At 41.9% G+C, this 24,618-nt stretch overlaps 2 protein-coding genes across 4 annotated transcripts; one reads left to right on the forward strand and one right to left on the reverse strand.

Annotated features, from left to right (window-relative positions):
• On the forward strand, positions 1-24,526 carry etfdh (electron transfer flavoprotein dehydrogenase). 3 transcript variants are annotated; one of them, XR_004615325.1, is made up of 15 exons: positions 1-265; positions 955-1,113; positions 1,748-1,977; positions 2,272-2,353; positions 2,826-2,944; positions 3,285-3,362; positions 3,836-3,982; positions 4,380-4,520; positions 4,769-4,912; positions 5,506-5,674; positions 6,427-6,609; positions 7,115-7,336; positions 9,271-9,687; positions 9,757-9,758; positions 19,776-19,786. XR_004615325.1 is itself a non-coding variant. In XM_034599005.1 (13 exons), the coding sequence occupies exons 1-13, from the start codon at positions 235-237 to the stop codon at positions 9,432-9,434; spliced, it is 1,869 nt and encodes a 622-aa protein (XP_034454896.1). In that variant the 5' UTR covers positions 1-234; the 3' UTR covers positions 9,435-10,104. The 3 variants fall into 3 exon arrangements, 1 of the variants encoding a protein (XP_034454896.1); XR_004615326.1 differs by lacking the exons at positions 9,757-9,758; positions 19,776-19,786 and adding an exon at positions 24,515-24,526; XM_034599005.1 differs by lacking the exon at positions 19,776-19,786 and having other exon boundaries at positions 9,271-10,104.
• ppid (peptidylprolyl isomerase D) lies at positions 9,609-17,282 on the reverse strand. Its single transcript, XM_034599006.1, has 10 exons — positions 17,108-17,282; positions 15,527-15,667; positions 15,015-15,121; positions 14,512-14,700; positions 14,122-14,244; positions 13,795-13,901; positions 13,248-13,389; positions 12,484-12,570; positions 12,218-12,260; positions 9,609-10,600 (listed from the first exon to the last, which is right to left on the reverse strand). Exons 1-10 carry the CDS (start codon positions 17,190-17,192, stop codon positions 10,512-10,514), a joined length of 1,113 nt encoding a protein of 370 aa, XP_034454897.1. The 5' UTR covers positions 17,193-17,282; the 3' UTR covers positions 9,609-10,511.
• Positions 24,527-24,618: the final 92 nt, after the last annotated feature.

The following is a 24,618-nucleotide window of genomic DNA, read 5'->3' on the forward strand; positions in this document are numbered from 1 at the left end:
GTGTGTTTACAGATCTACACTGGGGCAGAGAGGCGTGCGGCGCCGCAGCAGCAGCAGCAGCGCAGCTTTGTGACGCGGACATGTGTCCTGGTTATGAGACGTGTTTTGTAAGGACTCAGATTTTGTAACAGAGCGACTGTGTCTCCTCGTCTCTCCCGCACATCAGCGTCCCTGAAGCGGATCTTTAAAGGCAAACCCACGGTCCGCTAGTGAGCTAACGCTAGCTGACACACCATGTTTCCAGCTAGCAGATACTCCAGTAGAGGTATGTGTGCTGTTAGCATGTTAGCTAAAGTATTTTTGAGTATGTTTTGGTGCTGAAAGTTGTTTTGCTAACTTTACCAACAGTGGTGTTAGCTCACTTATTCCCACACAGGTTTTAATTTAGTCGCTGAATAATCTTTCATTATTTTTGACATTGGTTCATCTGCGTTAGCACCAGCCCCAAACAGTCCAGCTTGTGCTAGCATTGTGCTAACATGTAGGTTAAAGTTGAACCAGTGTGTGGGTCACTGAAACTGTGTCCTTGTCCCGGGTTAAATGAACCGTTCACTCGTTTTTCATTTATTCACCAACTCTGTCACTGACTTGTTGTTATTGTGAAAGTTTGTGTGATGTTATGATGATTTTAACTCGCAGCAGGGAGCTTGAATTTAGCTTAGCAGCAGTTGTATATAGCCTAGCTAGCTAGCATGGTGCCACTGCTGCATATTAGTGAGGCAGCTTCATGTTATTCTCACCACGTTAGCCACTAAAATAGCGTTTAAGCTTGTTTCTGGCACGCTGTCATAAGGTTGCATGCATTATGTCACCTCTCTGAACTGCTACGTGCATTTGTTGTATTTCCTGAGTATCTTATCACAGAAGTACCAGATAAGGCTCAACCCAACTAGTAAACCCAGCCTGTAAAGTACACAGTCTCAGGTCTGAACTGGTCTGATCGTGTGTTTGCAGCCCACAGGTGCATCAGGGCATTGAAAACCGTGCAGACGGAGCATGCTGCCCCTCAGCTGTACACAACACTACACAGCAGATCCTGCTCCTCGGTGTCAGCGCCCCGCATCACAACACACTACACCATCCACCCCAGGGAGAAGGACCAGAGATGGGAAGGTGAGACACGTCACTTGGGTTTTCTGCCTCTTGATCAAGGCACTGTTGAGGGATCCAGTTCAATCTTATCCATATTTCTGATATGTATGTTCAGGACTAGTAATTCTGTTATTCTTCAATTTTACCCAAGAGTAAATTTCCCAGGCAAACTCATAATACATCTTCTAGGAAATGACTAAAGAAATCGAGATGTTTTCGACAATTCAAAGTATAACTTGCATTACACGTCTCCTTTTGAGAACTTCCTGTAATATTTGGTATCATGGTTTTATAGGCTGGGTTGGTAAGTTGTTGATTTCCTCTTCATGTACCAATTGATCAATAAATAAAGTTGTCTGGGGGGAAAAGGCGGTGGCCCTCGCACGATTGTAATAAACACAACCAATGATATTTATTTATATATGAATAAAGATTATTATATCATTGGAACCTTATAAAGTTATTCACTGTTGAACCTGTCTGACAATAACCGACCTTCCTGCCTGCGCTCTCCCTGCACATGACCGGAGTCTTCAACCGGGAAGCCAAACACTTCAGTCCTGGAATATTGCACACCGAGTCTGAATGTATTGCCTCTCTCTTTCATGGATAGTCTCCCTTAATATTTCCCTCTCATGTTCTGATTCATTCCCAGGGATGGAAATGGAGCGGTTTGCCGACGAGGCGGATGTGGTGATCGTCGGTGGGGGCCCTGCCGGCCTTTCGGCAGCCATTCGTCTGAAGCAGCTAGCCAACGAACACGAGAAGGAGCTGCGCGTGTGCCTTGTGGAGAAGGCCTCTCAGATTGGAGCTCACACTCTGTCCGGAGCCTGTCTGGAGCCCACCGCACTCGATGAGCTCTTTCCTGATTGGAAGGAACGAGGCGTGAGTCTTGTTTAACATTTCTTCTTTTGGGACTTAGGTGTTTATAAATATACCCTTCCTGCTTCTCTGTGTTGTGTATTATATGTTTTGTGGCTGTACAGTATATGTTTATACAGCCATGTAGTACTGTTTATTCATCATGATTTGCATACACATACACTGGCTATATGTATGCTAATATTGGAGAATGTATTTATTTGAATAACAAAGCGTGTCATTTGATCGTAATTTTATTTATTGATAATCACAAATCCTTGTGCGCTCTCAGCAATACACATTCTGTTCTTAACTCAGGCACCTCTGAACACGCCAGTGACTGAAGATGTGTTCAGCATTTTAACAGAGAAACACAGAATCCCAGTCCCCATATTGCCAGGTAAAAAAAAACACTATTGGATTGTCGTATTGATGTCATGGTTTCAGTCAGAGATTATCGACCGGTATGTGTTATTTACATTAGCGAGCGAGGAGGCTCCAAACTGAGGTGTGCAGGATTTAAACCTGACACTTTAAATGTCTGCAGTGCAAATTAAGTGGTTTATATATCGAACAGACATGTTGTGAATCTAAACTGATGGAGAGAAAGATGCAATGACCTCTGAAGGCCCAACACACATTATTTACCAATTATAATCAGTTTAGAACATATTTGTAATCCATACGGTCAAAAGAAACATCAGAGAATGATTATTTAAATGGATTAAAGTTATATCTATTTGTTTTTATGTTATTAAAGCAGAAATGCAGGAGCTCTCAAACTCTGGCTCCACATGTCACAACTTCATAAAACACTGTTACCCTCAGCAGTGTTGATTTACTGAGTGCATGATTTTTCTGGCTGTCTGTAGGACTGCCCATGGGGAACCATGGCAACTACATTGTGAGGCTGGGGAACTTTGTGCGCTGGCTGGGGGAGCAGGCTGAGGAGCTCGGAGTGGAGCTGTACCCTGGTTACGCTGCAGCCGAGGTGAGACCGCCCTGGAATTTCTTTGATGTACTGAATATTTTTACTTCCCCCCCCCCTCTCATCTTATATCTTTATGAAAATATGCTATAGGTGGTCAGGTTGAGTTTATGGTTGTGAAGTCAAGTCAAGAAAACCAGATGAGATATATTTTGTCAGACTTTTTTTTACTTTTCAGTTTCTTTGAATTTAATTAAGAAAGATCAGTCTTTAAGTTTGTAAATTCGTGTTAAATTACCTTATCAGATTTTTATAATTCATCAAAGAATGATGGAAAGTTGCTTTAAACCTTTGAGTCATTTTAATTAAAAATGTTAACTTTTATCTGTCTTATTTTGTCAAGGTTTTGTTTCATGAAGATGGAAGTGTAAAAGGAATTGCCACTAATGATGTAGGCATCGCCAAGGATGGTTCACCAAAGGTACCTTTTTTTTTATTTAATAAAATCTAATTTAATAAAATTGTTTCACTGTTGTTAAAGTTAGTATATTTTATAATATACACATGAAAAGCTTAGATGCACCAAGGCTTTGAAAATAATTATGAAAACTAATTTAAACTGAACTGACCCAACAGACTTTGTGCGACATTACATTTTGTTCCTGTTAATCCGCCTCTGGCATTTACTTTTAATGAGATCACACAAGTCATGATGAGATGGCAAGCTGTTATTAACCAGGTAGCAACATGTAGTCCATCATGTCCCTCAGCCAAGTTTCTGCAAGAATTTATGACATTAACATCACCAAATTTGATACAGTCTGAACCTGGGACAAAAATGTAGGTTTAGATGTTTTTTGAACAGGTGCCTTTTTTCTTTTTTGCTCATTATACCATTTTTTTTTTTTGTCTTCATGAAATGTCTTCATGCCTCCTTTTCCTCTCGTCCCTCAGGATGTCTTTGAGCGGGGAATGGAGCTCCATGCTAAAGTCACGCTGTTCGGTGAGGGCTGCCATGGCCACTTGGCCAAGCAGCTTTACAGGCAATTCAACCTGCGTGAGAACTGCGAACCCCAGACCTACGCCATCGGCCTGAAGGAGGTAAACAACATGTACCAACCACATCAAGATAAAGTCCGAAAGAAACTGGTATCCCACTCCCCCCGTCCCCCCCCCCCCCCCTTAATCTGGTTTATCTGATCATTCGTAATGAGGAATGTCCGTCCTGAGGAATCCGACCGGAGATTCAGCATCACAATCCCCATAAAGTAAACTCTGTTGACCCTGATAGCATTAAACTACATAAATATATCGACTATATCTCCTAAATGTGTTGTTTTTGTTACAAGAAACCAACATTTTATTCCTTAATGAAAACCAAAACAGTCTCAAAGCCAAATGTAGTTGATGCTGATTTTAAATAAATATAAATCAGTGAAATTAATGAAATTTCTTCTGCCTGTTGGCAACTTTTGTTCGCTCTATGAATTTTTTAAAGGTGTGGGCGATTGATGAGAAGAAGTGGAGGCCAGGCAGAGTGGAGCATTCTGTGGGTTGGCCCCTGAACAGGAACACGTACGGAGGATCCTTCCTGTATCACCTGAACGAAGGAGAGCCACTGGTGGCATTGGGCTTTGTGGTGAGTTGCTTTGGAGACATTTCTGTTGGCAAACTTCAAACTTGTTTTCGAGTCATCTGAGATGATAGAAGCTGGACCTGATGTGTCATAACCAAGACTCTGGTTATGCAACAGTTTTAATTCAACACTACAGTACAAGACGTTCGGGAAAAATTACAATAATGAATGGATTTCCAGGTACCTGTCTCCTTGGTGTCTTCGACTTATTTGGTTGATTTAATTAGAATATTTTCTATTTCCCACTCCAGGTCGGTCTGGACTACAGCAACCCTTACCTGAGTCCCTTCAGAGAGTTCCAGCGCTGGAAACACCATCCGTTCGTAGCACCAACTCTGGAGGGAGGCACCAGAATCGGATACGGAGCCAGAGCCCTGAACGAGGGAGGGTTACAGGTAATGAACGGAGGACAGTTGCATGGCATTATGTGTGTCTGTCAAACTTGTGAGCAGTGAACCAGCCCTTCGTTGGGTCTTTAACGTCATTAAACAGACCTCATCTAAATTACATGAGATTGATCCAGTGCGGCTTTGTCACTGGGGAAAATAACAAAGATGTACTCCCAGTTAATTTGTTTACATGGGTAGAGACTGTAGCGCCCAACTCTATGAAAATAACCAGTTTCCCTGAAGGAACTTAGGGACACAATTTATTCCTAGTTGAAAATTAAAGTAAGAACACAAGGATTTTAATAAGAGAAGGCTTCATAGCCACTGTTGTTCAAATTGGGTGATGACAATCATGGAAGTTTCATGGTATCGGTATCGACTTCTAAATCTTTGGTATCATGACATCCCTAGATTACATTAAGATAATGTGTAACAATATAGACAGTTTAAAATAATAGCACTTTATCTGCACTGGGTAACATTTATTCATACATTTGAAACTATCATTGTAATAAAATAAAAGTGAGTATTACCTATCTTGCATTCCTCTAACGTGAGAGTTTGAAACTGGACTCGAACCAACTCCTCTTCCTCTCCAGTCTATCCCAGAGCTGACGTTCCCTGGAGGGCTTCTTATTGGCTGCAGCCCCGGTTTCATGAACGTCCCAAAGATCAAAGGCACCCACACAGCGATGAAGAGCGGCATGCTGGCTGCCGAGGCCATTTTCCCCAAACTCACAGCCGAGAGCCTGGATTCGGAGAGCGCAGGTACACAACATCCATTCATAGCCTGTATCGTAGTGACTGTCTGTAGGGAAAAAAGAGAACATGTAATAATTGCATTCATAAAGGTTAGGTCATGTTTTATGTGCCAGGGTTTGAATTTCAGTTGTGCAGCTCATAACACTGAAGAACAAGAAGGGCCCTGAGAGCACATACAAAGCTGATTGGCTTTCAGGAGATATTTACAAAAATGTCGGGAAAAACACAATATCGTGCTTTGTTAAAGAAAGTATGGAGAAAAGTCCTGTATTCGAGAAGAACAAATCCCTCCACGAATTGTGCACACTCTAGATATCAGTCCCCTACATATGCCTGGTTTCTTTCATCGAGGTTTCATTCATTATTACCTTGGAAATCTGTGAAAATCTCAGACAATGCCTTATCTCGATATGTTACAGAAAGTAATAACAAAGAAATCCGGGATATGTCGGTTTGTCTGACAAAATGTGAAGGGTTCTTCCTTGGCCCATGTCCCATCCTTCTAACAAGTGTCCTTGAAATGAGTAGTTGTGTAGCATAAACATGCTTTTAAACAAATGGACAAGTGTGACAATGGAATGGCAGTGGAGTTTTAGTCTGTACTGAACTTATCTCTACAAGTTATTTCTTCTGCTGGAACATTTTCAAGTTGAATCATTCTTTTATAAATGTATATTTACTACGGTCAGGGTGACACGAGGCATTGTTCCATAAAACGAGCAGAATAGAAATCGTACTTTTCTTCTCTTTCCTCCCAGGTCTCCATGTGCCGGAGTACGCTGAGGCATTAAAGAGCTCATGGGTGTGGAAAGAGCTGCGCGCGGTGAGAAACATCAGGCCGTCGTTCCACAATTACTTCGGCCTGTACGGTGGAATGGCCTACACCGGTATTTTCTACTGGATCTTCAGAGGAAAAGAGCCGTGGACACTCAAACACTGTGGTGAGGATCATGGTGCAGAATCTAATAAGCTGCTGTATGAAGGCAAACAAAGAGCTGAGGGAAATGATGGCTGTAAAGAATCTATACTGAACATGAACAGAATAAATATGTTCAATAACAAAGCACTGAATAGAAAATCGCATTGGGAGGCCTAAAAAGAATGTGACCTCCTGTATTTATATAATCTCATTGAAAAGAAACTTCTCTTGCTTTCTTACTCTATTGATTCTTATAAGAACGCAGCCTTTCCGTGTAAACACGGTATATAAAGAATATAGCTCTGTGTGAAGCCTGTGTAGCGTTCATGGCCCCAGGCGAACGTGGAAAGAGTTGTTATATGTACAGTGCATCAGAAAAGATTTTCACCGTGTTTATCTGTGCTGCTGATGAGCAGCAGTAGCCGCACAATGCCAGCGGGTTTCCTTCAGGTGAGGTATGAGGTCATCTTATCTCGGGCAGAGAAAAAACCAACATTTCATAACCGGCTCCGCTCCATCTGTCTCAGGCCTTGATGCAGACCAGCTGAAACCGGCGAAAGATTGCACACCGATTGAGTATCCCAAGCCCGACGGCAAGATAAGCTTCGACCTGCTCTCCTCTGTGGCCCTGAGTGGCACCAATCATGAGGGGGACCAGCCCCCCCATCTGACCCTGAAGGATGACAGCGTTCCAGTTGCCAGGAATCTGGCCATATACGACGGGCCCGAGCAGCGCTTCTGCCCCGCAGGTAACACCCTCACAAACGCTGGCAAGCATCACATATACAATCTATAATAGATGAGTTATTCTTTTATTTCCCTGATTGTTTTTGTGGCTCGTGGTTTTTCACCAAAATCACAAGCAAAAGAGACTAAAACAAGTGTGTAAGTCCAGGTCGTGTTCTCACTCCGACCGAAGTTAACCACAGTTTGATTTGGAGACGATTTTTGAAAGAAGGCCAAGAGCAGCGTTTCAGGCACCGTGGCAAACAATCAAAGTACAATAACGAAGCAAACACTTGAATGTTCAGCCGGGTGCAGCAGTTTGGAGAAGTACTCTGTTCCATTCTGACAGATTCAGGAAATGAGGGATGGGAAACATTTGATCGCGTATATACCCTGAAATTACTGAACTGGAATAGAGGCTGATTTCTAGAAGTGTGATTTTTCTTTTTAAACTTATTTTGTGGTTGGATGTGCAGTAAAAAGAGTTATTGCTGTAGAAATGAATTGCAAAGGATTAAAACTTTGCCTGGTTTCACACACGATCTCCAGAAATATGACACCTCACTTCTGAAAATCTGGATTGCTGCAACAGCCTTTGTTTTAAAACCATTATCTTTCAATCATGTCCACAACGAATGTGCTGGCGTTTTTTATCAATAGGAGAAGAGAGAGCGAGGGGACTGAGGCGAGCAGGCTGTGCTGTCTCAGGTTATTGTCTGTGTTCCTCGCTGCAGTTGTGATTGAAGAGCTGAGCTCCGTATTCTGTCTCAGACACTGGAACAGCTTGAATCCTGTGGAAACTTGAATGAAGGTTAATGACGTGTGGTCAGCAGCTACAGCAGCTACGCTCACGTGAACACGTGAGAAGCCAAATGCAGCGAGACAGTGTGTGGTCCACAGAGGTGAGCGCTGATGAAGAGCTGAAGAGATTGGATACAGCAGCACAGTATCTGAAACTGTAGCAGTGAAGAAACTCCATTCACACAGCAGCTTTGTTTTTATTCCCCTGGAATATGATGTGAGGGGGGGGGGGGGTAGAGTGATCGGTACGTCTTTAGTCTTTTCATTTCCAGAGCAGAACTCGCACCATTTGTTGTTGTCAGAGGGAAATCTATTGTAAATCGTGTAGAAACCTTTTAATGGTGAATTATTTGCCATAAATTGCCTAGAGGATTCTGTAGAAGAGGCTACATGTAGAAAGAATCTATGAATTTCTACATCTAATGCCCTGCTAATGCAAATTGATGCTTTAAAATGCTTTCTACTAATTTTGATAGATTTAACAATATCTTCAAACCTGTGATTTCAAACTGCAGCATCGTCCACATTCAGAAAGGCCGCCTCCGTTTGTGATCTGTGAAAGATGTGTGTCTCATCACGTTCATTCAAAATGTCCTACTTTCAGTTTTGGATTCAAAAAGTGGGATTTAACTCCGTCTTTCATGTAGACTTCTGGTCGCTGTGGGGAGGGGCAGCAGTCAGGTCTGTGGTTCAGCTGTAAGATACAAAGCCCTGAGCTGCTTATTTAGACTGAAGAATCAGTACCACTTGAAACAAAGCACGAGTTTTGACAATAAAAGGCAATGGTGTAAAAAAAGCTGATGCATCTTTGTCTCTTGAGTAGAAAATAAAACACTGCGGTGGCTGAGTAGTTTGGCAAAAGCAAAAACAAACATGAATGTGGAGCACATACGACCACCAAGGCTCAATATCCCCCTTAAATTCAATGAAGAGGCACCAAATGTCAGATTTATTTATTTTTTTAATCCCGATCCATGAATCATTTCTCTGGGAAAACGCCAAACACCATATCTTGCTGTGTTGAAGTGAAAAGTTAAACTTTAATAGGCTCTTTCGTGGATCGTTTCCCTTCCACCAAGTTTAGTGGAAATCCGTTTTTTGTTTCCTTTGTGCCCGTTCTCTAACTGGTTTACTCTCTTCTAACGAACCGTCCCAGGTGTGTACGAGTACGTTCCCGTGGAAACAGGAGACGGGATGAGGTTGCAGATTAACGCTCAGAACTGTGTCCACTGCAAGACCTGCGACATCAAGGACCCGAGCCAGAACATCAACTGGGTTGTGCCCGAAGGCGGCGGCGGACCGGCCTACAACGGAATGTGAACCTCAGGAGTTTTATTTAATGTTTTCTCTCGACTGTAAGTACGACATATTCAGGATTACTGTTGGCAGCGGATGTGCCAAAGTGTGGAAGTGGGAAAAAAAATCTATGTAGCTGTTTTTGAGTTTAAATATAAATAATAAAATTTCAAAAAATACAAAAGCAGTATTTTGTTGTTGAAATTCAAGTGTATTGGGTCAGAGGTTGTGAAACAGATTCAGAATCATAATAAAATTCAAGTGGAAGCAGAGGTCAGTGGTTTTTGGATGATTCCCTCAACAATATGGGCATTTAACAGTTTTTTTTAAAGAAGTACTTAATCAGCTGTCATAGATAATATATTTCCTTCAAGATCTGTATAGGGTGTTTTTTTTAATTCAGGCTTATTGTAGTGATGCACCGATCTGATAGTGATATTGATTCAAAACAGCTGGACTGGGTATCTGTGACACTACGACCAATATATGTATGAATATATTGAAATGTTATTTAAGCCTGACATTGCCTTACACACATGAAAGATCCCAGTTTTTGTATTGAATCAATACAACTAAAACCCAGTCAAATCGGTGCATCCATGTTTGTATTTTAGCATCATCACAGTTGTAAAGATCCACACAGTATTGTACAAAATATAATATAACAGGAATGAATAAAAAACACGTGACTGCTGTCCTGTTTGATTTATTAACTTCTGTAAAAAAAAAAACCAACACAAATGGATGTACTGGCTTTGTCAGAGAGCACTGATTCAACATTATCTTTATTATTGTCTTTCAAACCCCAGAAGTTTTAATCCAGTTTCTCAGAGCAGTGGAGTCAAACTTTTCATTACAGTGATAAAACTTGTCATGATAACAGGTCAAAACTTACAACTGTTATTCCTTCATTGGAATACATACACACACGCACGCACAGAGAGAAAAGTGCCGACTGGAGAATAAGAGAAAGCCTGTCAACTTAAACATACAGCACATTTTCACCTGGTTACACACTTAAATCTTTGCCAGTGCACCTTCATCTGTACAGATGATTTTCAAATGTTGATTAACAACTAATTGCATCATTGGGTGAAATGTTCACGCAAACATTTTAGCATAGATCTTCTTCTCTTTCTCCTTCTCCTCCTGGATCTTCAGCTGCACTCGCTTCAGCTCGTTGTTGATGGCTGTCGAAACAAAAATCAGTTTCACTTAGTTGATTAAACAATTTAATCACTTCTAGTTTGTATGAGATTTGTTTTTGGTCCACTTTGGAACATTCTGCCTCTTTCTGCTCGCTGTCTGTTTCATTTTAAAGAAAGCTTGCTCCCTAAGACACAGGGAGAGCATCAAGCTGTGACGGCTCTTATCTTGTAGCCAGCAGCCAATAAAGGGCATATTAAAATATCAGAAGAGCAGCGCGGCACTTTGAGAGAGATTTGCAGAAGCCGGATTCCACCCAGAGCCCTGGAGCTTTCACGTATTAGGAGTATTACTTCTGAACTGTTCCCTTAAACAACCAGTGCAGATGGAACAAACGCTCATATGGAACACGTGAGCTTGTGGTTATGACGTGAAAAGTGGTGCTTGGTGTTGAAGTGGTTTAACCCTGAGAATACAGCTTCAAGGCAGCAGCGACATGGACGAGCAAGCGATGTCAAGAGCTCTGACTACGCATTAGACTCTGGAGGCAGCGGTGTAGACAGCGTATATATGTACGTTTGCTGTACATCATTTACAGTCGAGTGAATCTTCACACGAACAGTGATACTTTTTGGAGGTGTTTTTGGTCCAGACATCATTTTGGCTGATCTCTATTAACAGCTATCTCCATATGAAGGCAGATGATTTGGTCAATTTTGATCCTCACGTTGACTTTTTACCTGCAGGCAACCAAAGCCTGCTCAAACGTGATTGGTCAAAGTAGAAATGAAAAACCAGAAGCTTCCAGCTCCAAAATCTTGTCCCTCGCAAACAGATTCTCCACATTCACACGCAGAAAGAGTTTATAGTAATTAGGAGGCATGTAACGTGCAGTAGGAAACACAAACATGTCAGGAGGGAAAAGTGAGGCTGTTGGAAATGTCAACATTTTGCTCAAGCCAAGTTAAAAATAACTACAACAAATTAAAATCATCACAACGAAAAATTTTCTTTCAAGGCTTCTGCCACGTCTGTAAATGTCAGCACACGCATCACAACTCATGAAGTCTGAATGCCACAAGAGGGAGGTGTTGTTCTGATTTCTTGTTACCGTGGTAAATGTGATTATTTGAAGGCAGCAAAAATAAATCCTCCAAACCAGTAGAACTACTCCAAAGAAGCAAGAAGAAATAGCAACACATGCTCTTATCATATAAATAACTTTCTCATCTGTTTACACCTTAGTATTTACTTGTTCAAGTGTTTACCTCACAGGAAGAATTTGTCCTTTTGGAAAGTGCATCAGTCACTAAACACTGAAGAAGTGATTTACCTTCATGAGTCACACTCACTTCACCGACTGGCAGCTGAGGCACTTATAGCGTTTTCTTTTTTAATCCTATTTGTTCTAGACGTGACTTTAAATCAAAGCCTGATTGATTATCAGTTGACTGCTTATGTCGGCCAATATGAGTCTTTCCCTGTGTTTGTTTGACAATATTAACATGGTGCTTGAGCTTGAGTGGATAGTTTGGATCACGCATATGCTTGAATTTTATCTAAACATGTGGAAGAAAGAGGGAAATATTTGCTGCATTCTTGGCAGGGTAACAAAACAAGGCTCTTGTGAAAAAGCTGAACAAACAGAAAACGTTCCCCACCTTTGTCTTCTGGAGCTATTTTCTGAGCTTTCTTCAGATCAATCTGTCAAGTGAGAAACACAGAAAACAGTTTGTGAGCAGATCTGCCCTCAGATGCAACGCACATGGTTTCTGTCTGTTCTCAAGAAGTGTGAAAGAAATCAGAAGTTACAGAACATAATCCATCTATACAGACAACAGGACGTGTGCATGTTGAACTTCTGTTGTACAGTATCTGATTTTTCAATTTGTCACTTCAAAGACGGAGGTGCTGTTGTTGACGTTACCATGGCTTTGCTGTTTTCCTTTAACCCCTGCCACGCCTGGGCCCTCCGGAAAAGTGCCTTAGTGTTCGCTTGGTCCAGGTCCTGAGCCTGTGAGACACAACAGAAATACACATCAGGCATCAAATCCCCTCCTCGTTGTGTGTTCTTTTATTCATTAAGTTTGCATCATGTATTCTCTGAGGGTGTATTAGGTTGTAGGAGAGATGGACAGAGGGATTTGTGCAGCGTCAGCAGTCATCCGGACCGTTGTGGTGAAGAAGGAGCTGAGCAAAGCTTTTCGATTTTTAAATCAATCTGCATTCCGACCTGCACCCATGAGCTCTGGGTAGTGACCTAATACAAGTGTTCGAAATGAGATTTCTATGTGGGGTGTCTGGTCTCAGCCTTAGATAGTAGTAAGTTGTTATTTTGCAGAAATTAAATTATTTCCATACAAGTCAACAATGCACTTGCTTGCTTTTATCACTGCCTGCTCAACCGCTCACTGCTCAATTAGTGAGCGTTAAATGCTCTTTTACATCGATTTTGACCAATTTACCATTGGACAGCGCCAGGCCAAGCTCCTCGTTTCCCCCTTCTTCAGCCTCTATGCTCAGCTAAGCCAAAAGGCTGCAGACAGTAGCTTCATATTTAGTGACAGGAGAGTGGTATTGATTTTCTCTTCTAGCACTGTGAAGGCATACATTCTTAGAATCAGGGGTCTTAACAGCACATGAGCGGTGAACCAGTGTGCGCCATGTTATTGTGATGCTGTGGCCTGTTACCTCATTGCAGCTCTCCAGGGCCTCCTGCCACAGCTGCATCTTCAGCTTGCATGCGGCCATGTTGAGGAAGCAGCTGAGGGCCACGGGATTCAGTTTCATCTGCACCTCCTCGTCCAGCACATCTCCACCCACCTCCAAGTACCTGCAGAGGAACAAATCAGCCTCGTTGTCAGTGACAGCATTGATTAGACTCACTAGATCAATGTTGCCTGAGCAGCGTTCAATCTGAAGTGAATCACAGGTGAAACGGCGGTGGGAGGATGAAAGGATGATATTGTGCCTGAAGTCATAAGATGCTGCAACACCATCAACCTGCTGCTGCTACTTCAGATACAGATACATATCTCAGAGTACAACATGTCTGCAACATTAAGATGAGGTTAATGATATTCTAGAGAGCGACAGAGAGGGTTAGTTGAGATGTCTTGGGACCATCATCATTTCTAACGTTTGGATGATTCTGATGAACGTGTGCCTCTATGTGTAATAGAAGTGATCGTAACTTGGAGTAAACCACACACACACACACCCACACACACTACATTACCTGAGGGCTTTGCTGTATTTTTCGACAGCACCTTTCCAGTTTTGACTCTTAAAAAGGTTGTTTCCAATATTCTTCAAATCCTCAGCAACCGTCAGGACTTTAAACACCTGAAAGTGAAAATGCAAGATTGAATAAATGACTGCTGGCATGAAAAATAGAACTTTCTTATTCTTGCCGTTATGGCCATGATTTCGATTGGTTGTGTCCAGCACTGAGTTCAGAGTCAGGGCTCAGGTGTGAGAACATGGAGATTGAGACCTGCTGAGAACGTCTGATGCTATCTGCCAAACTTTGCCTGTCTCCTTGATGATCAAAGATCTCACTTACATCTTTAAAGTCGATTTCGGAGTCCTCAGGGAAGTCTGGGTGGCTGTCCCCTGATCCGTCTTTTGGTGCACAGCCCCAGCTGTCCCCTTCCTTATGCTCACCGCAGTCTGCTATGACACACGGCTGCAGAGAGAGATATTCGAAAAAATGTTAGACGGAAAAAGTGTTATTTATAGAAACAGATAAAAGTCTTAGTAGCATTCTTAAAAACATAATTAGAGCCCGAGCGACATGTTAATACTCTTTAAGGAAGAAAATATGAAATGAAAGCAACACACCACAGTGCGGAAATCACTATTATAAAAGGCTAATTGACTCTTTTGTGAGGTTTAATGCAAAGTTGGTAAAACTGTACATACGATTTTGGAGTAGAACTTTTAAAGTAATTACCTTTTCAGGGGCATCATCCTTAGTGTCCATTAACTCCAGCATTTTTACGACACCCATTCCTTTCAACACTTGTCCGAAGACAACGTGCTTATCATCTAAGTGAGGGGTGGGGACAGTGGTGATGAAGAACTGCGAGCCGTTGGTGTCCGGCCCGGTGTTGGCCATGCTAAGCAGGCCCAGTTTATCATGCTACATGGAGGGGGAAATAAATCAGAAAAGGATTTTTAAATAGAAATGACACATATTTGCAATGGAAATAAGTATAACAAGCACTCATTGCTAATTAAGAAATGTACGTGTTCTAAGAAAAACCAAAATCCATCCCAGTATACTTAAGTGTGTGCCTAAGTGTTGCTAGTTAACTGAAAAATAGCTGCTTAGATAGAATCAGTGAAGGGAAACGTGATGTAGAAACAACTATTGAAAATCTCCTGTGGTGGACTCATACAATTGGTTTATATAAATGGCTGAATATATATATAAAAGTTAATAGATAGTTTTACCTTGTAGTGGAAATTTTCATCGTCAAACTTCTCCCCGTAGATGCTCTCTCCACCGGTGCCATTGTGGTTGGAGAAGTCACCTCCTTGGATCATGAACTTCTTGATGACTGTCAAAAACAAATTTACAACAACTCTTAATTTCCAGATTAACCAGACTGAACACCAGCTCTGCTTGTGGCTCCCGAAAATACATGTTACCAAAAAAAGTCTATTAAAATCCATTTACGTTGCATTTTTTATGATATACTTTCTTATGACGATTAGAGAAAGCCTCAGCAAGTTGTTTTTTTTATTCCCTGAATATTTTCTCATTCATCCCCTGTGAAATGTAGCCATATGTGACATATAATTATATTTGTCGCAAAGTTGGGTGAACTCCCATTTCAAAGTAGTTTTCTTTGAAAAAGGAGTTCAGTGGCTCACAGGCGAGGGTTCATGTGTGCGAACTCAAACTTCAAGGTGTCCCTCCGAACTGAAATGACACGATATAAGCAGATGTGAAGTTTACGTACTTCTGTGGAACGGGCATCCTTTGAAGTGCATCAGTTTCCCGGTCGATTTGCCGGTGCCTTTTTCTCCAGTGCACAGAGCCCGAAAGTTTTCAGCAGTCTTCGGGGTGATATCGGCAAACAGCTCAAAAACTATTCGGCCGGCTGTGGAAAGAAAACACAAGTTTAGTGACAGACTCAAACACCTATAATATATTCTACCTGAGTGCAGTCTGGACCACGTTATCACACACGGACAGGTGATAAATCAAAGGAAAAACCGACATAATGTGGAAAAATATGATGTTGGGCCCCGACGAGCTGCCAGAACAGCCTCGACATTTATTCGACAAGTCACTAAAACTTTAATGGAGGAATGGAAACACCTTTTCAATACATGCACTCACCAACTTGTGGACAGCATAGTGAAGAATGGCCTCATCTGACCATATCACAAACCACACATCTCTATAGATAAGAGTCCAGGTTATACTTTCAAATGTGCATTCATCTTTGTAGTGAGAGGTTTATGCACGGCAGCCCTAAGGTAAAATAAATGTAACATCACCCCATGTAATCGTTGACATAGGATTTGGGAATAAAATCATTTTCATGACAAAAGTCAGATATATGAATACGATATTTAACACTACATAATTCATCTACCTCTGATTTGTAAGATGTTTAGTTTTTTGTCATTCTGTGACAACAAAGAAGAGTTTAAAACCAAAACCTTCACTCAGGAGGCAAAATTTCACTCTTTAAACTTAACAGAAATAATAATGTGACGTGTATCGTGATAATTATCGATATCGTCCGATCGAGTCCTGCACTGATGATCAACCTGAGGAACCCGAGTGTGGTCTTTGTCCCTGAAGCTCCTGTGATCTTCTAAATCAAAGTCTCTGAGATGCTTCCATCCTCTCTCCATCTTGTTTTGGAATCAGAACGAGTGAATGAGCCTGATCACCATTTTAAATGTATGAGTATTAACTACTGAGTTACACAGAGGCAGTGCACCTCATTCATTATGTGTCTCCACTCATTCATCCTGGGGTTTTTCTTTTATTGTACCTGCACCTTCACATGGAGCCAATTATAGATTATTGTTGTCTTTACCAAATTAAAAGGTGTATTAGGATATTTAAATATTCTATCATCACTATAATAGCCTGATTATCCCAATAGGATAGAACAGGCCCATCCAAGCTGCAGCAACATATTAAAAATCCAATTAGTGATGTTTAGACTCGTTAAATAAAAGCTGCTGAATAACCAACACGTGTGATTATTATTTACAGACTTGATTATTGTGTTACGGTGGAAAATGGCTGAATTAAGAAGTCTACGAAAGAAACCACACGTGGTTCATTCAGACAAGGCACACAGATAAATATTACACAACTTAAAGCTGAACCCACGATATAAACACGAGTGAGCCGCTACTTTCACTAACAACTACGGGTCCCAGAGAGGTTCATTATCACGTTATTACATTTGTGGCTGTTGATAAAATGACTCAGGTTCTCCTGGGTGGTGCTAAGCTAACGAGGCTAACGGCTGCAGAGCTGCTAGCTAACAGTGAAATGAAAGACTGGTGCTGACCTCTTCCTCCGTCGATGTCTACATCGAAGAAGACTCGGGGGTTCTCCGGGTTTGAAGGCTTCTCGGCCGGCGCTGTGTGAGACATTTTTAAATTAAGGACTGGGGCCACTTCACTTCACTTGTTACGGCTAGCCTAGCTGAAGGCTAATTACTTCCGGTTATAGAACTTCACAGTAAGAGCCTACCGGGGTGGAGTAACGGTCTGAATAACGGAGGAATACGTTTATTTGTAATAAATACTATTGTATTTGAGATTAAATAAACAATAATGGTGTAAAATAATAATCACACAGCAAAGTGTTTGGTGTTTATCTAAAGTATAAAAACGAGGCTGTGTCCGGGCTGCGTTCACTTACAATTAGACTTCCGGTCATTATTCTCAAAATAAAATTGAGGACCGTCATTACCCCTAGGGGTTCCGCGGAGGTACTGCAGGGGGGTCGCGAAATGTTTGGTTGATTAGACAATTTTTTTTTCCCACAAATGTAAATGTCTTTAAATACACATTAACATGAATCCAACATATTGTAGCGAACGGATAAATGGAGGCAGATGATGTTATCTTTCAGTCAGCAATGCACACATTCAGCGACACACGCTCAAGCTGGGCACCCGTTCACTCATGGCACGAGACTAGCCTAGACCTGTCCCTCCAAGCCTCCTGTACACAAAGTGTTAGGACTGTAATCCCTGGCATACAATACACTGTACTTAAACTTGTTCTCATACCTAACATATATATATTACAGTATTCCCTTAGCTTTATTCAACATCACACATACATGAATGCACTGTGCTCATAAAAAGCTGTGACCTATGCCTTAGAAAGAAATCAGTCTGAAGGGCAGATAGGAAAGGCGTTGTCTTGTCTGAAAAACATGCATGCTTACTCACACAGAACATACAGCCGATAAAGCAGGAACACAAGATTTCTCACTCCAATGAACAACAACACCGTATCTGCAAAACTACTGAAGACCCACAAGGCTTCAGCCGGGTCAAAGATTGTTTTTAAAACACAAAAACCAAACACTGTCAGAATGTGAAGATTTGCCCAGCTACTATCAAAGGAGGGACGAACCTCCTCATCATTGGTGGATTCCAGTTCCAAGATGCTGGGACCACGCCTGTGCACCAGCAAGGGAGAGCCAGGGCTAAACCCCGGTGACTCCCCCTCGTTATTGACCAATGAAGTTCTACCTACTATTATAAATATTGCACCTGCCGTCCGTTCGGGGCGACTCTTGACTACCCCGTGCTACTAGAAAGCCGAGGCTGTGTATTGAGTGCCCATAGCTATGTGCACATAGCTATGCTGTACCTTTTCATTGCTTCTAAATAAATACTTGTTGAACCAAACCGAGACCGGCTCTTCTCATATCTCGGGATAAAAGAACACGACAAAATTTGGTGACCCCGACGTGATCCCGAAGAGAAGTTTTGACCAGAAAGACCGGAGACCCAAAGGTCGAGGCCGCTCCACATACTCACGGGCCCCAAACTAAAAGGTAAGCAGAAACCTGTTAAAACAAATTCTGCATTAGTTATATAGGCATTGATATAGATTGTGAGTGTGCGGAGAGGAGAAAGGAGGTAAAATAATAAATCCTGTGTTGTTTTTTTTTGGAAGCAATGAAAAGCAATGTGAAATAAAAGGAATTACAAAGGTAAACTCAGCTACACACCTCTGAGTTCCATATGAGCGAAGAGAAACACGCAGATAATGTAAATGACGATGGAGATAGCAGGACTTCACCCCTGTGGGTGAGGCCATCAATGTTTTTTTCTACCTGAGACAAATCCCTACTGCTTTCCATGATTTCTGTTACAAGTGTGATTTCTAGTAATCAGACAGTGAATTCTTATAATTCTAATAATTGTGTTTCTGTTGCTTTAACTCCATAGATAATTAAGACATTCTAAATGATTTACAGGACTGTTGACCTTTTTTGTGACGAATTCTATATAATACTTTGTAATGAATTCAAATATTTAATTCCCAGTTTAACTTTATGTTTGAGCACATCTTTTCTTTAATCAATTTTAGTGCTCCTATTTGATATGATTATTAAACTGTTCTTATCCCAAGGTTGTGAAGGTAAAAAGTTCAGTTAGTAATTGTCCCAATAATTTTGTAATTGTACAATATGAATGTTTTGTATTTTAACAATTCAATTAGAGAAGCAGTTTACTGAGCTGGTAACATATATCCTGTGTCAAATGTTTTTATGTATTCAAGAGCAATTTTCGTTAATGGGACTAGAGAGTCCATCTTATCTGGTATTTTAGTTGGAGTTGTTTATTTTATTTATGTTTTTTTATTGTTTTATTAGATGTTTGTTTTATTTGTTTTGTTTATGTTTTATTCAAACAAGGATATTTTAATATTTCAAAATTCAAATTCAAATATCAGACTGAATAATGTCCATTGCTCTTTGAAAAGGTGAACTTGCATGATTATGTTATAATATAATTTTTCCTAAAATGGTTTTAGAGTTATGACAATATATAATCCAACAAAATTTGCTATCGAGACCGCCAACCATAATAGTTTTTATAGTGCACAAAGTTAGAGGGTTCCTTGCACTGTTACACATATCCAAGCAAAATTGGTACTGTGAAATTATATATCCTTAACTGAATAGAGATCGAATTTGGAGTGAAGAAGCAATTTCCACACAGAAATTCTTTATTTATTTAATTTTCTTTATTTTTAGAATTGGAAGATAAAGACTACTTAAGAATTTTACTTGAGATTTTCACCCTTAGATATAATATGTGCTGACATTTTGCAAGTAAATTTTGTATCTGATGTTGTGATCATTTTATGATCAAAAGGGAGGAATGTAATGGAAACATTTTACCATTATACCACACTAAATATTATCTCTGCTTATGCATACTATTTCTGCTTGTGTAACTGCCAAAATGACATCAGAGCCACAAATCTGAGACTGTGCTCATCTCCCCCAACAAGACCTCAAAGAGGCCTTCAGCATGTGTCTGTTATCTCCTGGGATTTTAATACTCACTCAGTCCACACACGTAGTTCTCACAACACATAGTTCACACACACACACACACACACACACTCACAAAGTTCAACTCTTCACACACACACACATCTCTTCATTGTATCTACATAAAAAGCATACGCCTGCAACTGTTTCTTTGTCATTACAAATGCAGTGTGCTACCCAAGGGAATGAATGTGATAAAATGGCCAATGAATGTGAACGAACAGATAAATCTGCACAGAAAAAGTTTTCTTTGTATCCTACAGTGCCTCAGTGTGTCAGAGTGGACCACGATCTCGACTGTGCCCCTCTTCAGAGACCTGAAGTGGCTTCAGCCCCAGCCGTTCACCTCCGCCCTGTATTCCTCCACGAACAGAACAGCAGACACCTGCTACAGGTGTGGAAAGAGGGGACGTTGGGCGAGGGAGTGTCCGGAGGAACGAGGTGCAGCTGCTCAGGCAGATTTGAGGAGGGGGGCCAGGAGAGAGCGGTGGAAACTCTGATTCATTCGGCGCCTGAGATACATGGTATCGCACCCACACCACACATACATGAAAGTGACACACCGAATGTCACTGACACACACACATTGATATTAGAAGCAATCACATGCTTAGAAATGAACAAATACATTTCTGCATTGTACATCACATGTTCATATGGTTCCTGATATCACATAAAAAAACAATGGTTTAGAGATGAATGCAAAATGATAAACCTTTGATAACACGTTTTGTGGAACACAGGCCCCAGAGGTTACACCCACAGATACAATGCACAAACCCCCTTAGGACAGCTCCAAAGAAACATCACCCTCACCCAGAGGATCACGTCTGCCTGCTCCCCCGACAATAGTCTCTTAATGACTCTTAAACATCTCCACTATAACAAATTTACTAAAAGGGCCGCACTGACAAGTCCTTATTATTTTAGGAGTAGACATGACAGGAGCTGACCCCATGGGCATCGTTAGGGTAGACGTCCGTTCCTCCTCCCCTAGAACTCAGCCTTCCCCTTCCCCGTCTGATAACTCTACTACTAACTCCACAAACTCTCCCCCTGAATCCACCTCACCACTACCATCCCCACCCAGCTCCCCTGCGGTACAGTATTACGACGCAAGTACCGTTGAAGATGTGGTAGAAATAGAGACTGGATACACTGATGACAACATATGGCTAAAATGGGTCCATTTTACTGCCCGTTCCCAAAACCTCACTAATTGTATAGTCTGCAGTCAGCCCCGGCCCACCTTAACCACCACCCCGGCTCCCCTACTGATAGACTTGGATTGACCCGGTTTTGATTGCGTGTATGGCTTACACATGGAAGCCAGTCCCGCCAACTGTTCTACTCTCAGTCATCTCTTTCCCCCGGCGCCAAACAACACGCTGCTGCCTATATTTACTCCAGTAAGGGGAAATTACTAAACAAGGTAACTCATCTCACAGAGAGGTGGGTTCAATGGCGTCCTCCTGGTGTTCTAGAAACATCAATGTTACCGACTGGCACAACGCCACACAGCTGGAGTGGGCCCGCAGTGACCTCTTCTGGTACTGTGGAGGGAAACGCTTGAGGAACCGCCTTCCTTCAAACTGGAAGGGTTCCTGCACACTTGTTCAATTGGCCATGCCCCTGACTATCCTCTCTCCCCGCCCAGGACAACCCACTAGCACCCGCCGACGAAGAACAATGCATTTTGACTTAAATAGGGACTCACCCACATACATAGACGCCATAGGGATTCCTCGGGGTGTTCCAGACCAATATAAATTAGCGGATCAAATTGCAGCGGGATTTGAGTCTATCTGGATATGGGTAACTCCCAACAAAAACGTGGATCGCATTAACTGCGTCCATTTCAATCTCCAACGCCTCACCAACCTTACTCGAGACGCCATAACAGGCCTATCCGAACAGCTCGCCCCTACGTCCCTTATGGTCACACAGAACCGAATGGCCCTAGACCTCCTACTGGCAGAAAAGGGTGGTGATAGGAAGTTCTTGTTGTACATTTATCCCCAACAATACCGCCCCTGATGGCTCGGTGACCAGGGCCCTCTCCACCTTACGCACCATGGCACAGGACATGGCCGCAGACTCTGGAACCCCCTAGATAGCTGGATGAACACTGCATTCGGCAAATGGAAAGGGCTGATTGCATCCTGCCTCCTCTCCCTAGCTATCTTTGCAGCTATCCTAGTCACCTGTGGCTGCTGCTGCATCCCTTGCTTTAGGACCTTGCTCAACAGACTCATCACCACGGCTCTGACCAAGGAAAACATGCCCCATCCCCCACCCTATCAGTTGCCTTTGTTGAGTGGTGATGATGATGATGATGATGATGATGATGATGATGATGATGATGATGAGTTTGCATTGGATGAGATGGAGGTTGGGGAGTTCGTGGATGATCCCCAGTAAATTGTTCACACCATGAAATGGTGTGAAAGGAGGACTGTAATCCCTGGCATACAATACACTGTACTTAAACTTGTTCTCATACCTAACATATATATATTACAGTATTCCCTTAGCTTTATTCAACATCACACATACATGAATGCACTGTGCTCATAAAAAGCTGTGACCTATGCCTTAGAAAGAAATCAGTCTGAAGGGCAGATAGGAAAGGCGTTGTCTTGTCTGAAAAACATGCATGCTTACTCACACAGAACATACAGCCGATAAAGCAGGAACACAAGATTTCTCACTCCAATGAACAACAACACCGTATCTGTAAAACTACGAAGGTCCCACAAGGCTTCAGCCGGGTCAAAGATTGTTTTTAAAACACAAAAACCAAACACTGTCAGAATGTGAAGATTTGCCCAGCTACTATCAAAGGAGGGACGAACCTGGGAGCGGCTCCTCATCATTGGTGGATTCCAGTTCCAAGATGCTGGGACCACGCCTGTGCACCAGCAAGGGAGAGCCAGGGCTAAACCCCGGTGACTCCCCCTCGTTATTGACCAATGAAGTTCTACCTACTATTATAAATATTGCACCTGTCGTCCGTTCGGGGCGACTCTTGACTACCCCGTGCTACTAGAAAGCCGAGGCTGTGTATTGAGTGCCCATAGCTATGTGCACATAGCTATGATGTACCTTTTCATTGCTTCTAAATAAATACTTGTTGAACCAAACCGAGACCGGCTCTTCTCATATCTCGGGATAAAAGAACACGACAGGAGGACCTCTTAAAATTGTGTATAAAAACACAATTTTATACAATATATATAGTAGGGGGTCCCTGCTCCATCTCTCCATCAGTTTGGGGGTCCTTGGCCTGAAAAACGTTGAAGACCCCTGTTATAGGATGATTAATAGATAGAGGGAGATTTTTTCATAGAACACATTTACCAATGTTAGTAGGAATGGAATCTGTGGATAAAACATTAAAATCCTCACAGGATATTTTACTTTATGATCATCACCAGTGATGGAAAAGCCTCTGTTACCGCAGGTCGGGTTTTACATACACAAAATATAGAACTACTGCATCTTTAAATTGACTCGATGAAGAGCGTTGTTTCTTCCTCCAGATAATTGGCTAATTTATATTTTTAATACATAAACTGCCTACTTAGCCTTTGCACATCATCCATTTTTACTAAATCAATATCCTCTTTTTTTAATGATCTAACAGACCATTGAGCAGTTCACATAGTAAACAGTAGAAAACAAGGGAACACATTTTCTACATCTTTGTTTTAAGATTGGCTCTGTTTTTTAGATGGGTTGTATACAACAGAGTTCTCTGTACCATGTTCAGTGTTTATCATTGTAAGAATATGCATCTTTTGTTTAGTCCATATGTCGTCCACCTGTTGTTTGTTTTGTGCAGATTTAGATTCTCTAAACACATATTTACTTTTTCACTATTTGTCTTGTCCACCTCATCCAGTAGATCATCTGTCATATATGAATCCAGTAATCCGAGCTACCGTGCTTGATTTGCTGCACTGCCCAATGGAGCCATACATACATGTATCACAGAGATATTAAAAGCCTACATGCTTATATAAACTTTACGAATCAGTTTTCATATGATGAACGTGAACGTGAGTGAACGTCACGATGAACGTATCAGGCCATCATGAAATACCAGGAGCGGGCAAATGTGTGTGTGTGTGTGTGTGTGTGTGTGTGCTATCCGTGACAGCGCACATAAACACAGGCCCCGGGGCTCCGCCCCCCCCCCTCACTCGCTCAGAGAGACGCACTCAGTGAGATCAGAGCACGTGAAGCAGCTGGTAAGTGACTTAGCGGCAGCCTCTTATCAGTGGAAACAGTGAAAACACCGAGTTCCTCTGGTCACAGCTGCTCAGAGATCAGCGCTGCAGCAGCTTCTAGATCAGAGCAGAAGCTGCAGCTGGTTTGTACCGAGCTGCAGTTTCTGTGTCCGCCTCCAGTCTGGCCTGCTCTCACTTTTTGATATAATATTTCGTCAACTATAATATGCGTCACATCCTATTAGGTCTACGGCCAGGC

This window comes from Hippoglossus hippoglossus, chromosome 10 (genome assembly GCF_009819705.1).
Source record: "Hippoglossus hippoglossus isolate fHipHip1 chromosome 10, fHipHip1.pri, whole genome shotgun sequence".
In the NCBI taxonomy this organism is placed as follows: domain Eukaryota; kingdom Metazoa; phylum Chordata; class Actinopteri; order Pleuronectiformes; family Pleuronectidae; genus Hippoglossus; species Hippoglossus hippoglossus.

What these genes read in the sequence shown, in the direction of transcription:
- etfdh (XM_034599005.1), top strand. Translation starts at nt 235, where the DNA reads ATGTTTCCAGCTAGCAGATACTCCAGTAGAG. An exon ending in CCAAGGATGGTTCACCAAAG is followed by an intron (nt 3,363 to 3,835) that starts GTACCTTTTTTT and finishes CTCGTCCCTCAG; the next exon opens with GATGTCTTTGAGCGGGGAAT. An exon ending in TGGTGGCATTGGGCTTTGTG is followed by an intron (nt 4,521 to 4,768) that starts GTGAGTTGCTTT and finishes TTCCCACTCCAG; the next exon opens with GTCGGTCTGGACTACAGCAA.
- ppid (XM_034599006.1), bottom strand. Translation starts at nt 17,192, where the DNA reads ATGTCTCACACAGCGCCGGCCGAGAAGCCTTCAAACCCGGAGAACCCC. An exon ending in AGGATGCCCGTTCCACAGAA is followed by an intron (nt 15,122 to 15,526) that starts GTACGTAAACTT and finishes TGTTTTTGACAG; the next exon opens with TCATCAAGAAGTTCATGATC. An exon ending in AATAGCTCCAGAAGACAAAG is followed by an intron (nt 10,601 to 12,217) that starts GTGGGGAACGTT and finishes TTGTTTCGACAG; the next exon opens with CCATCAACAACGAGCTGAAG.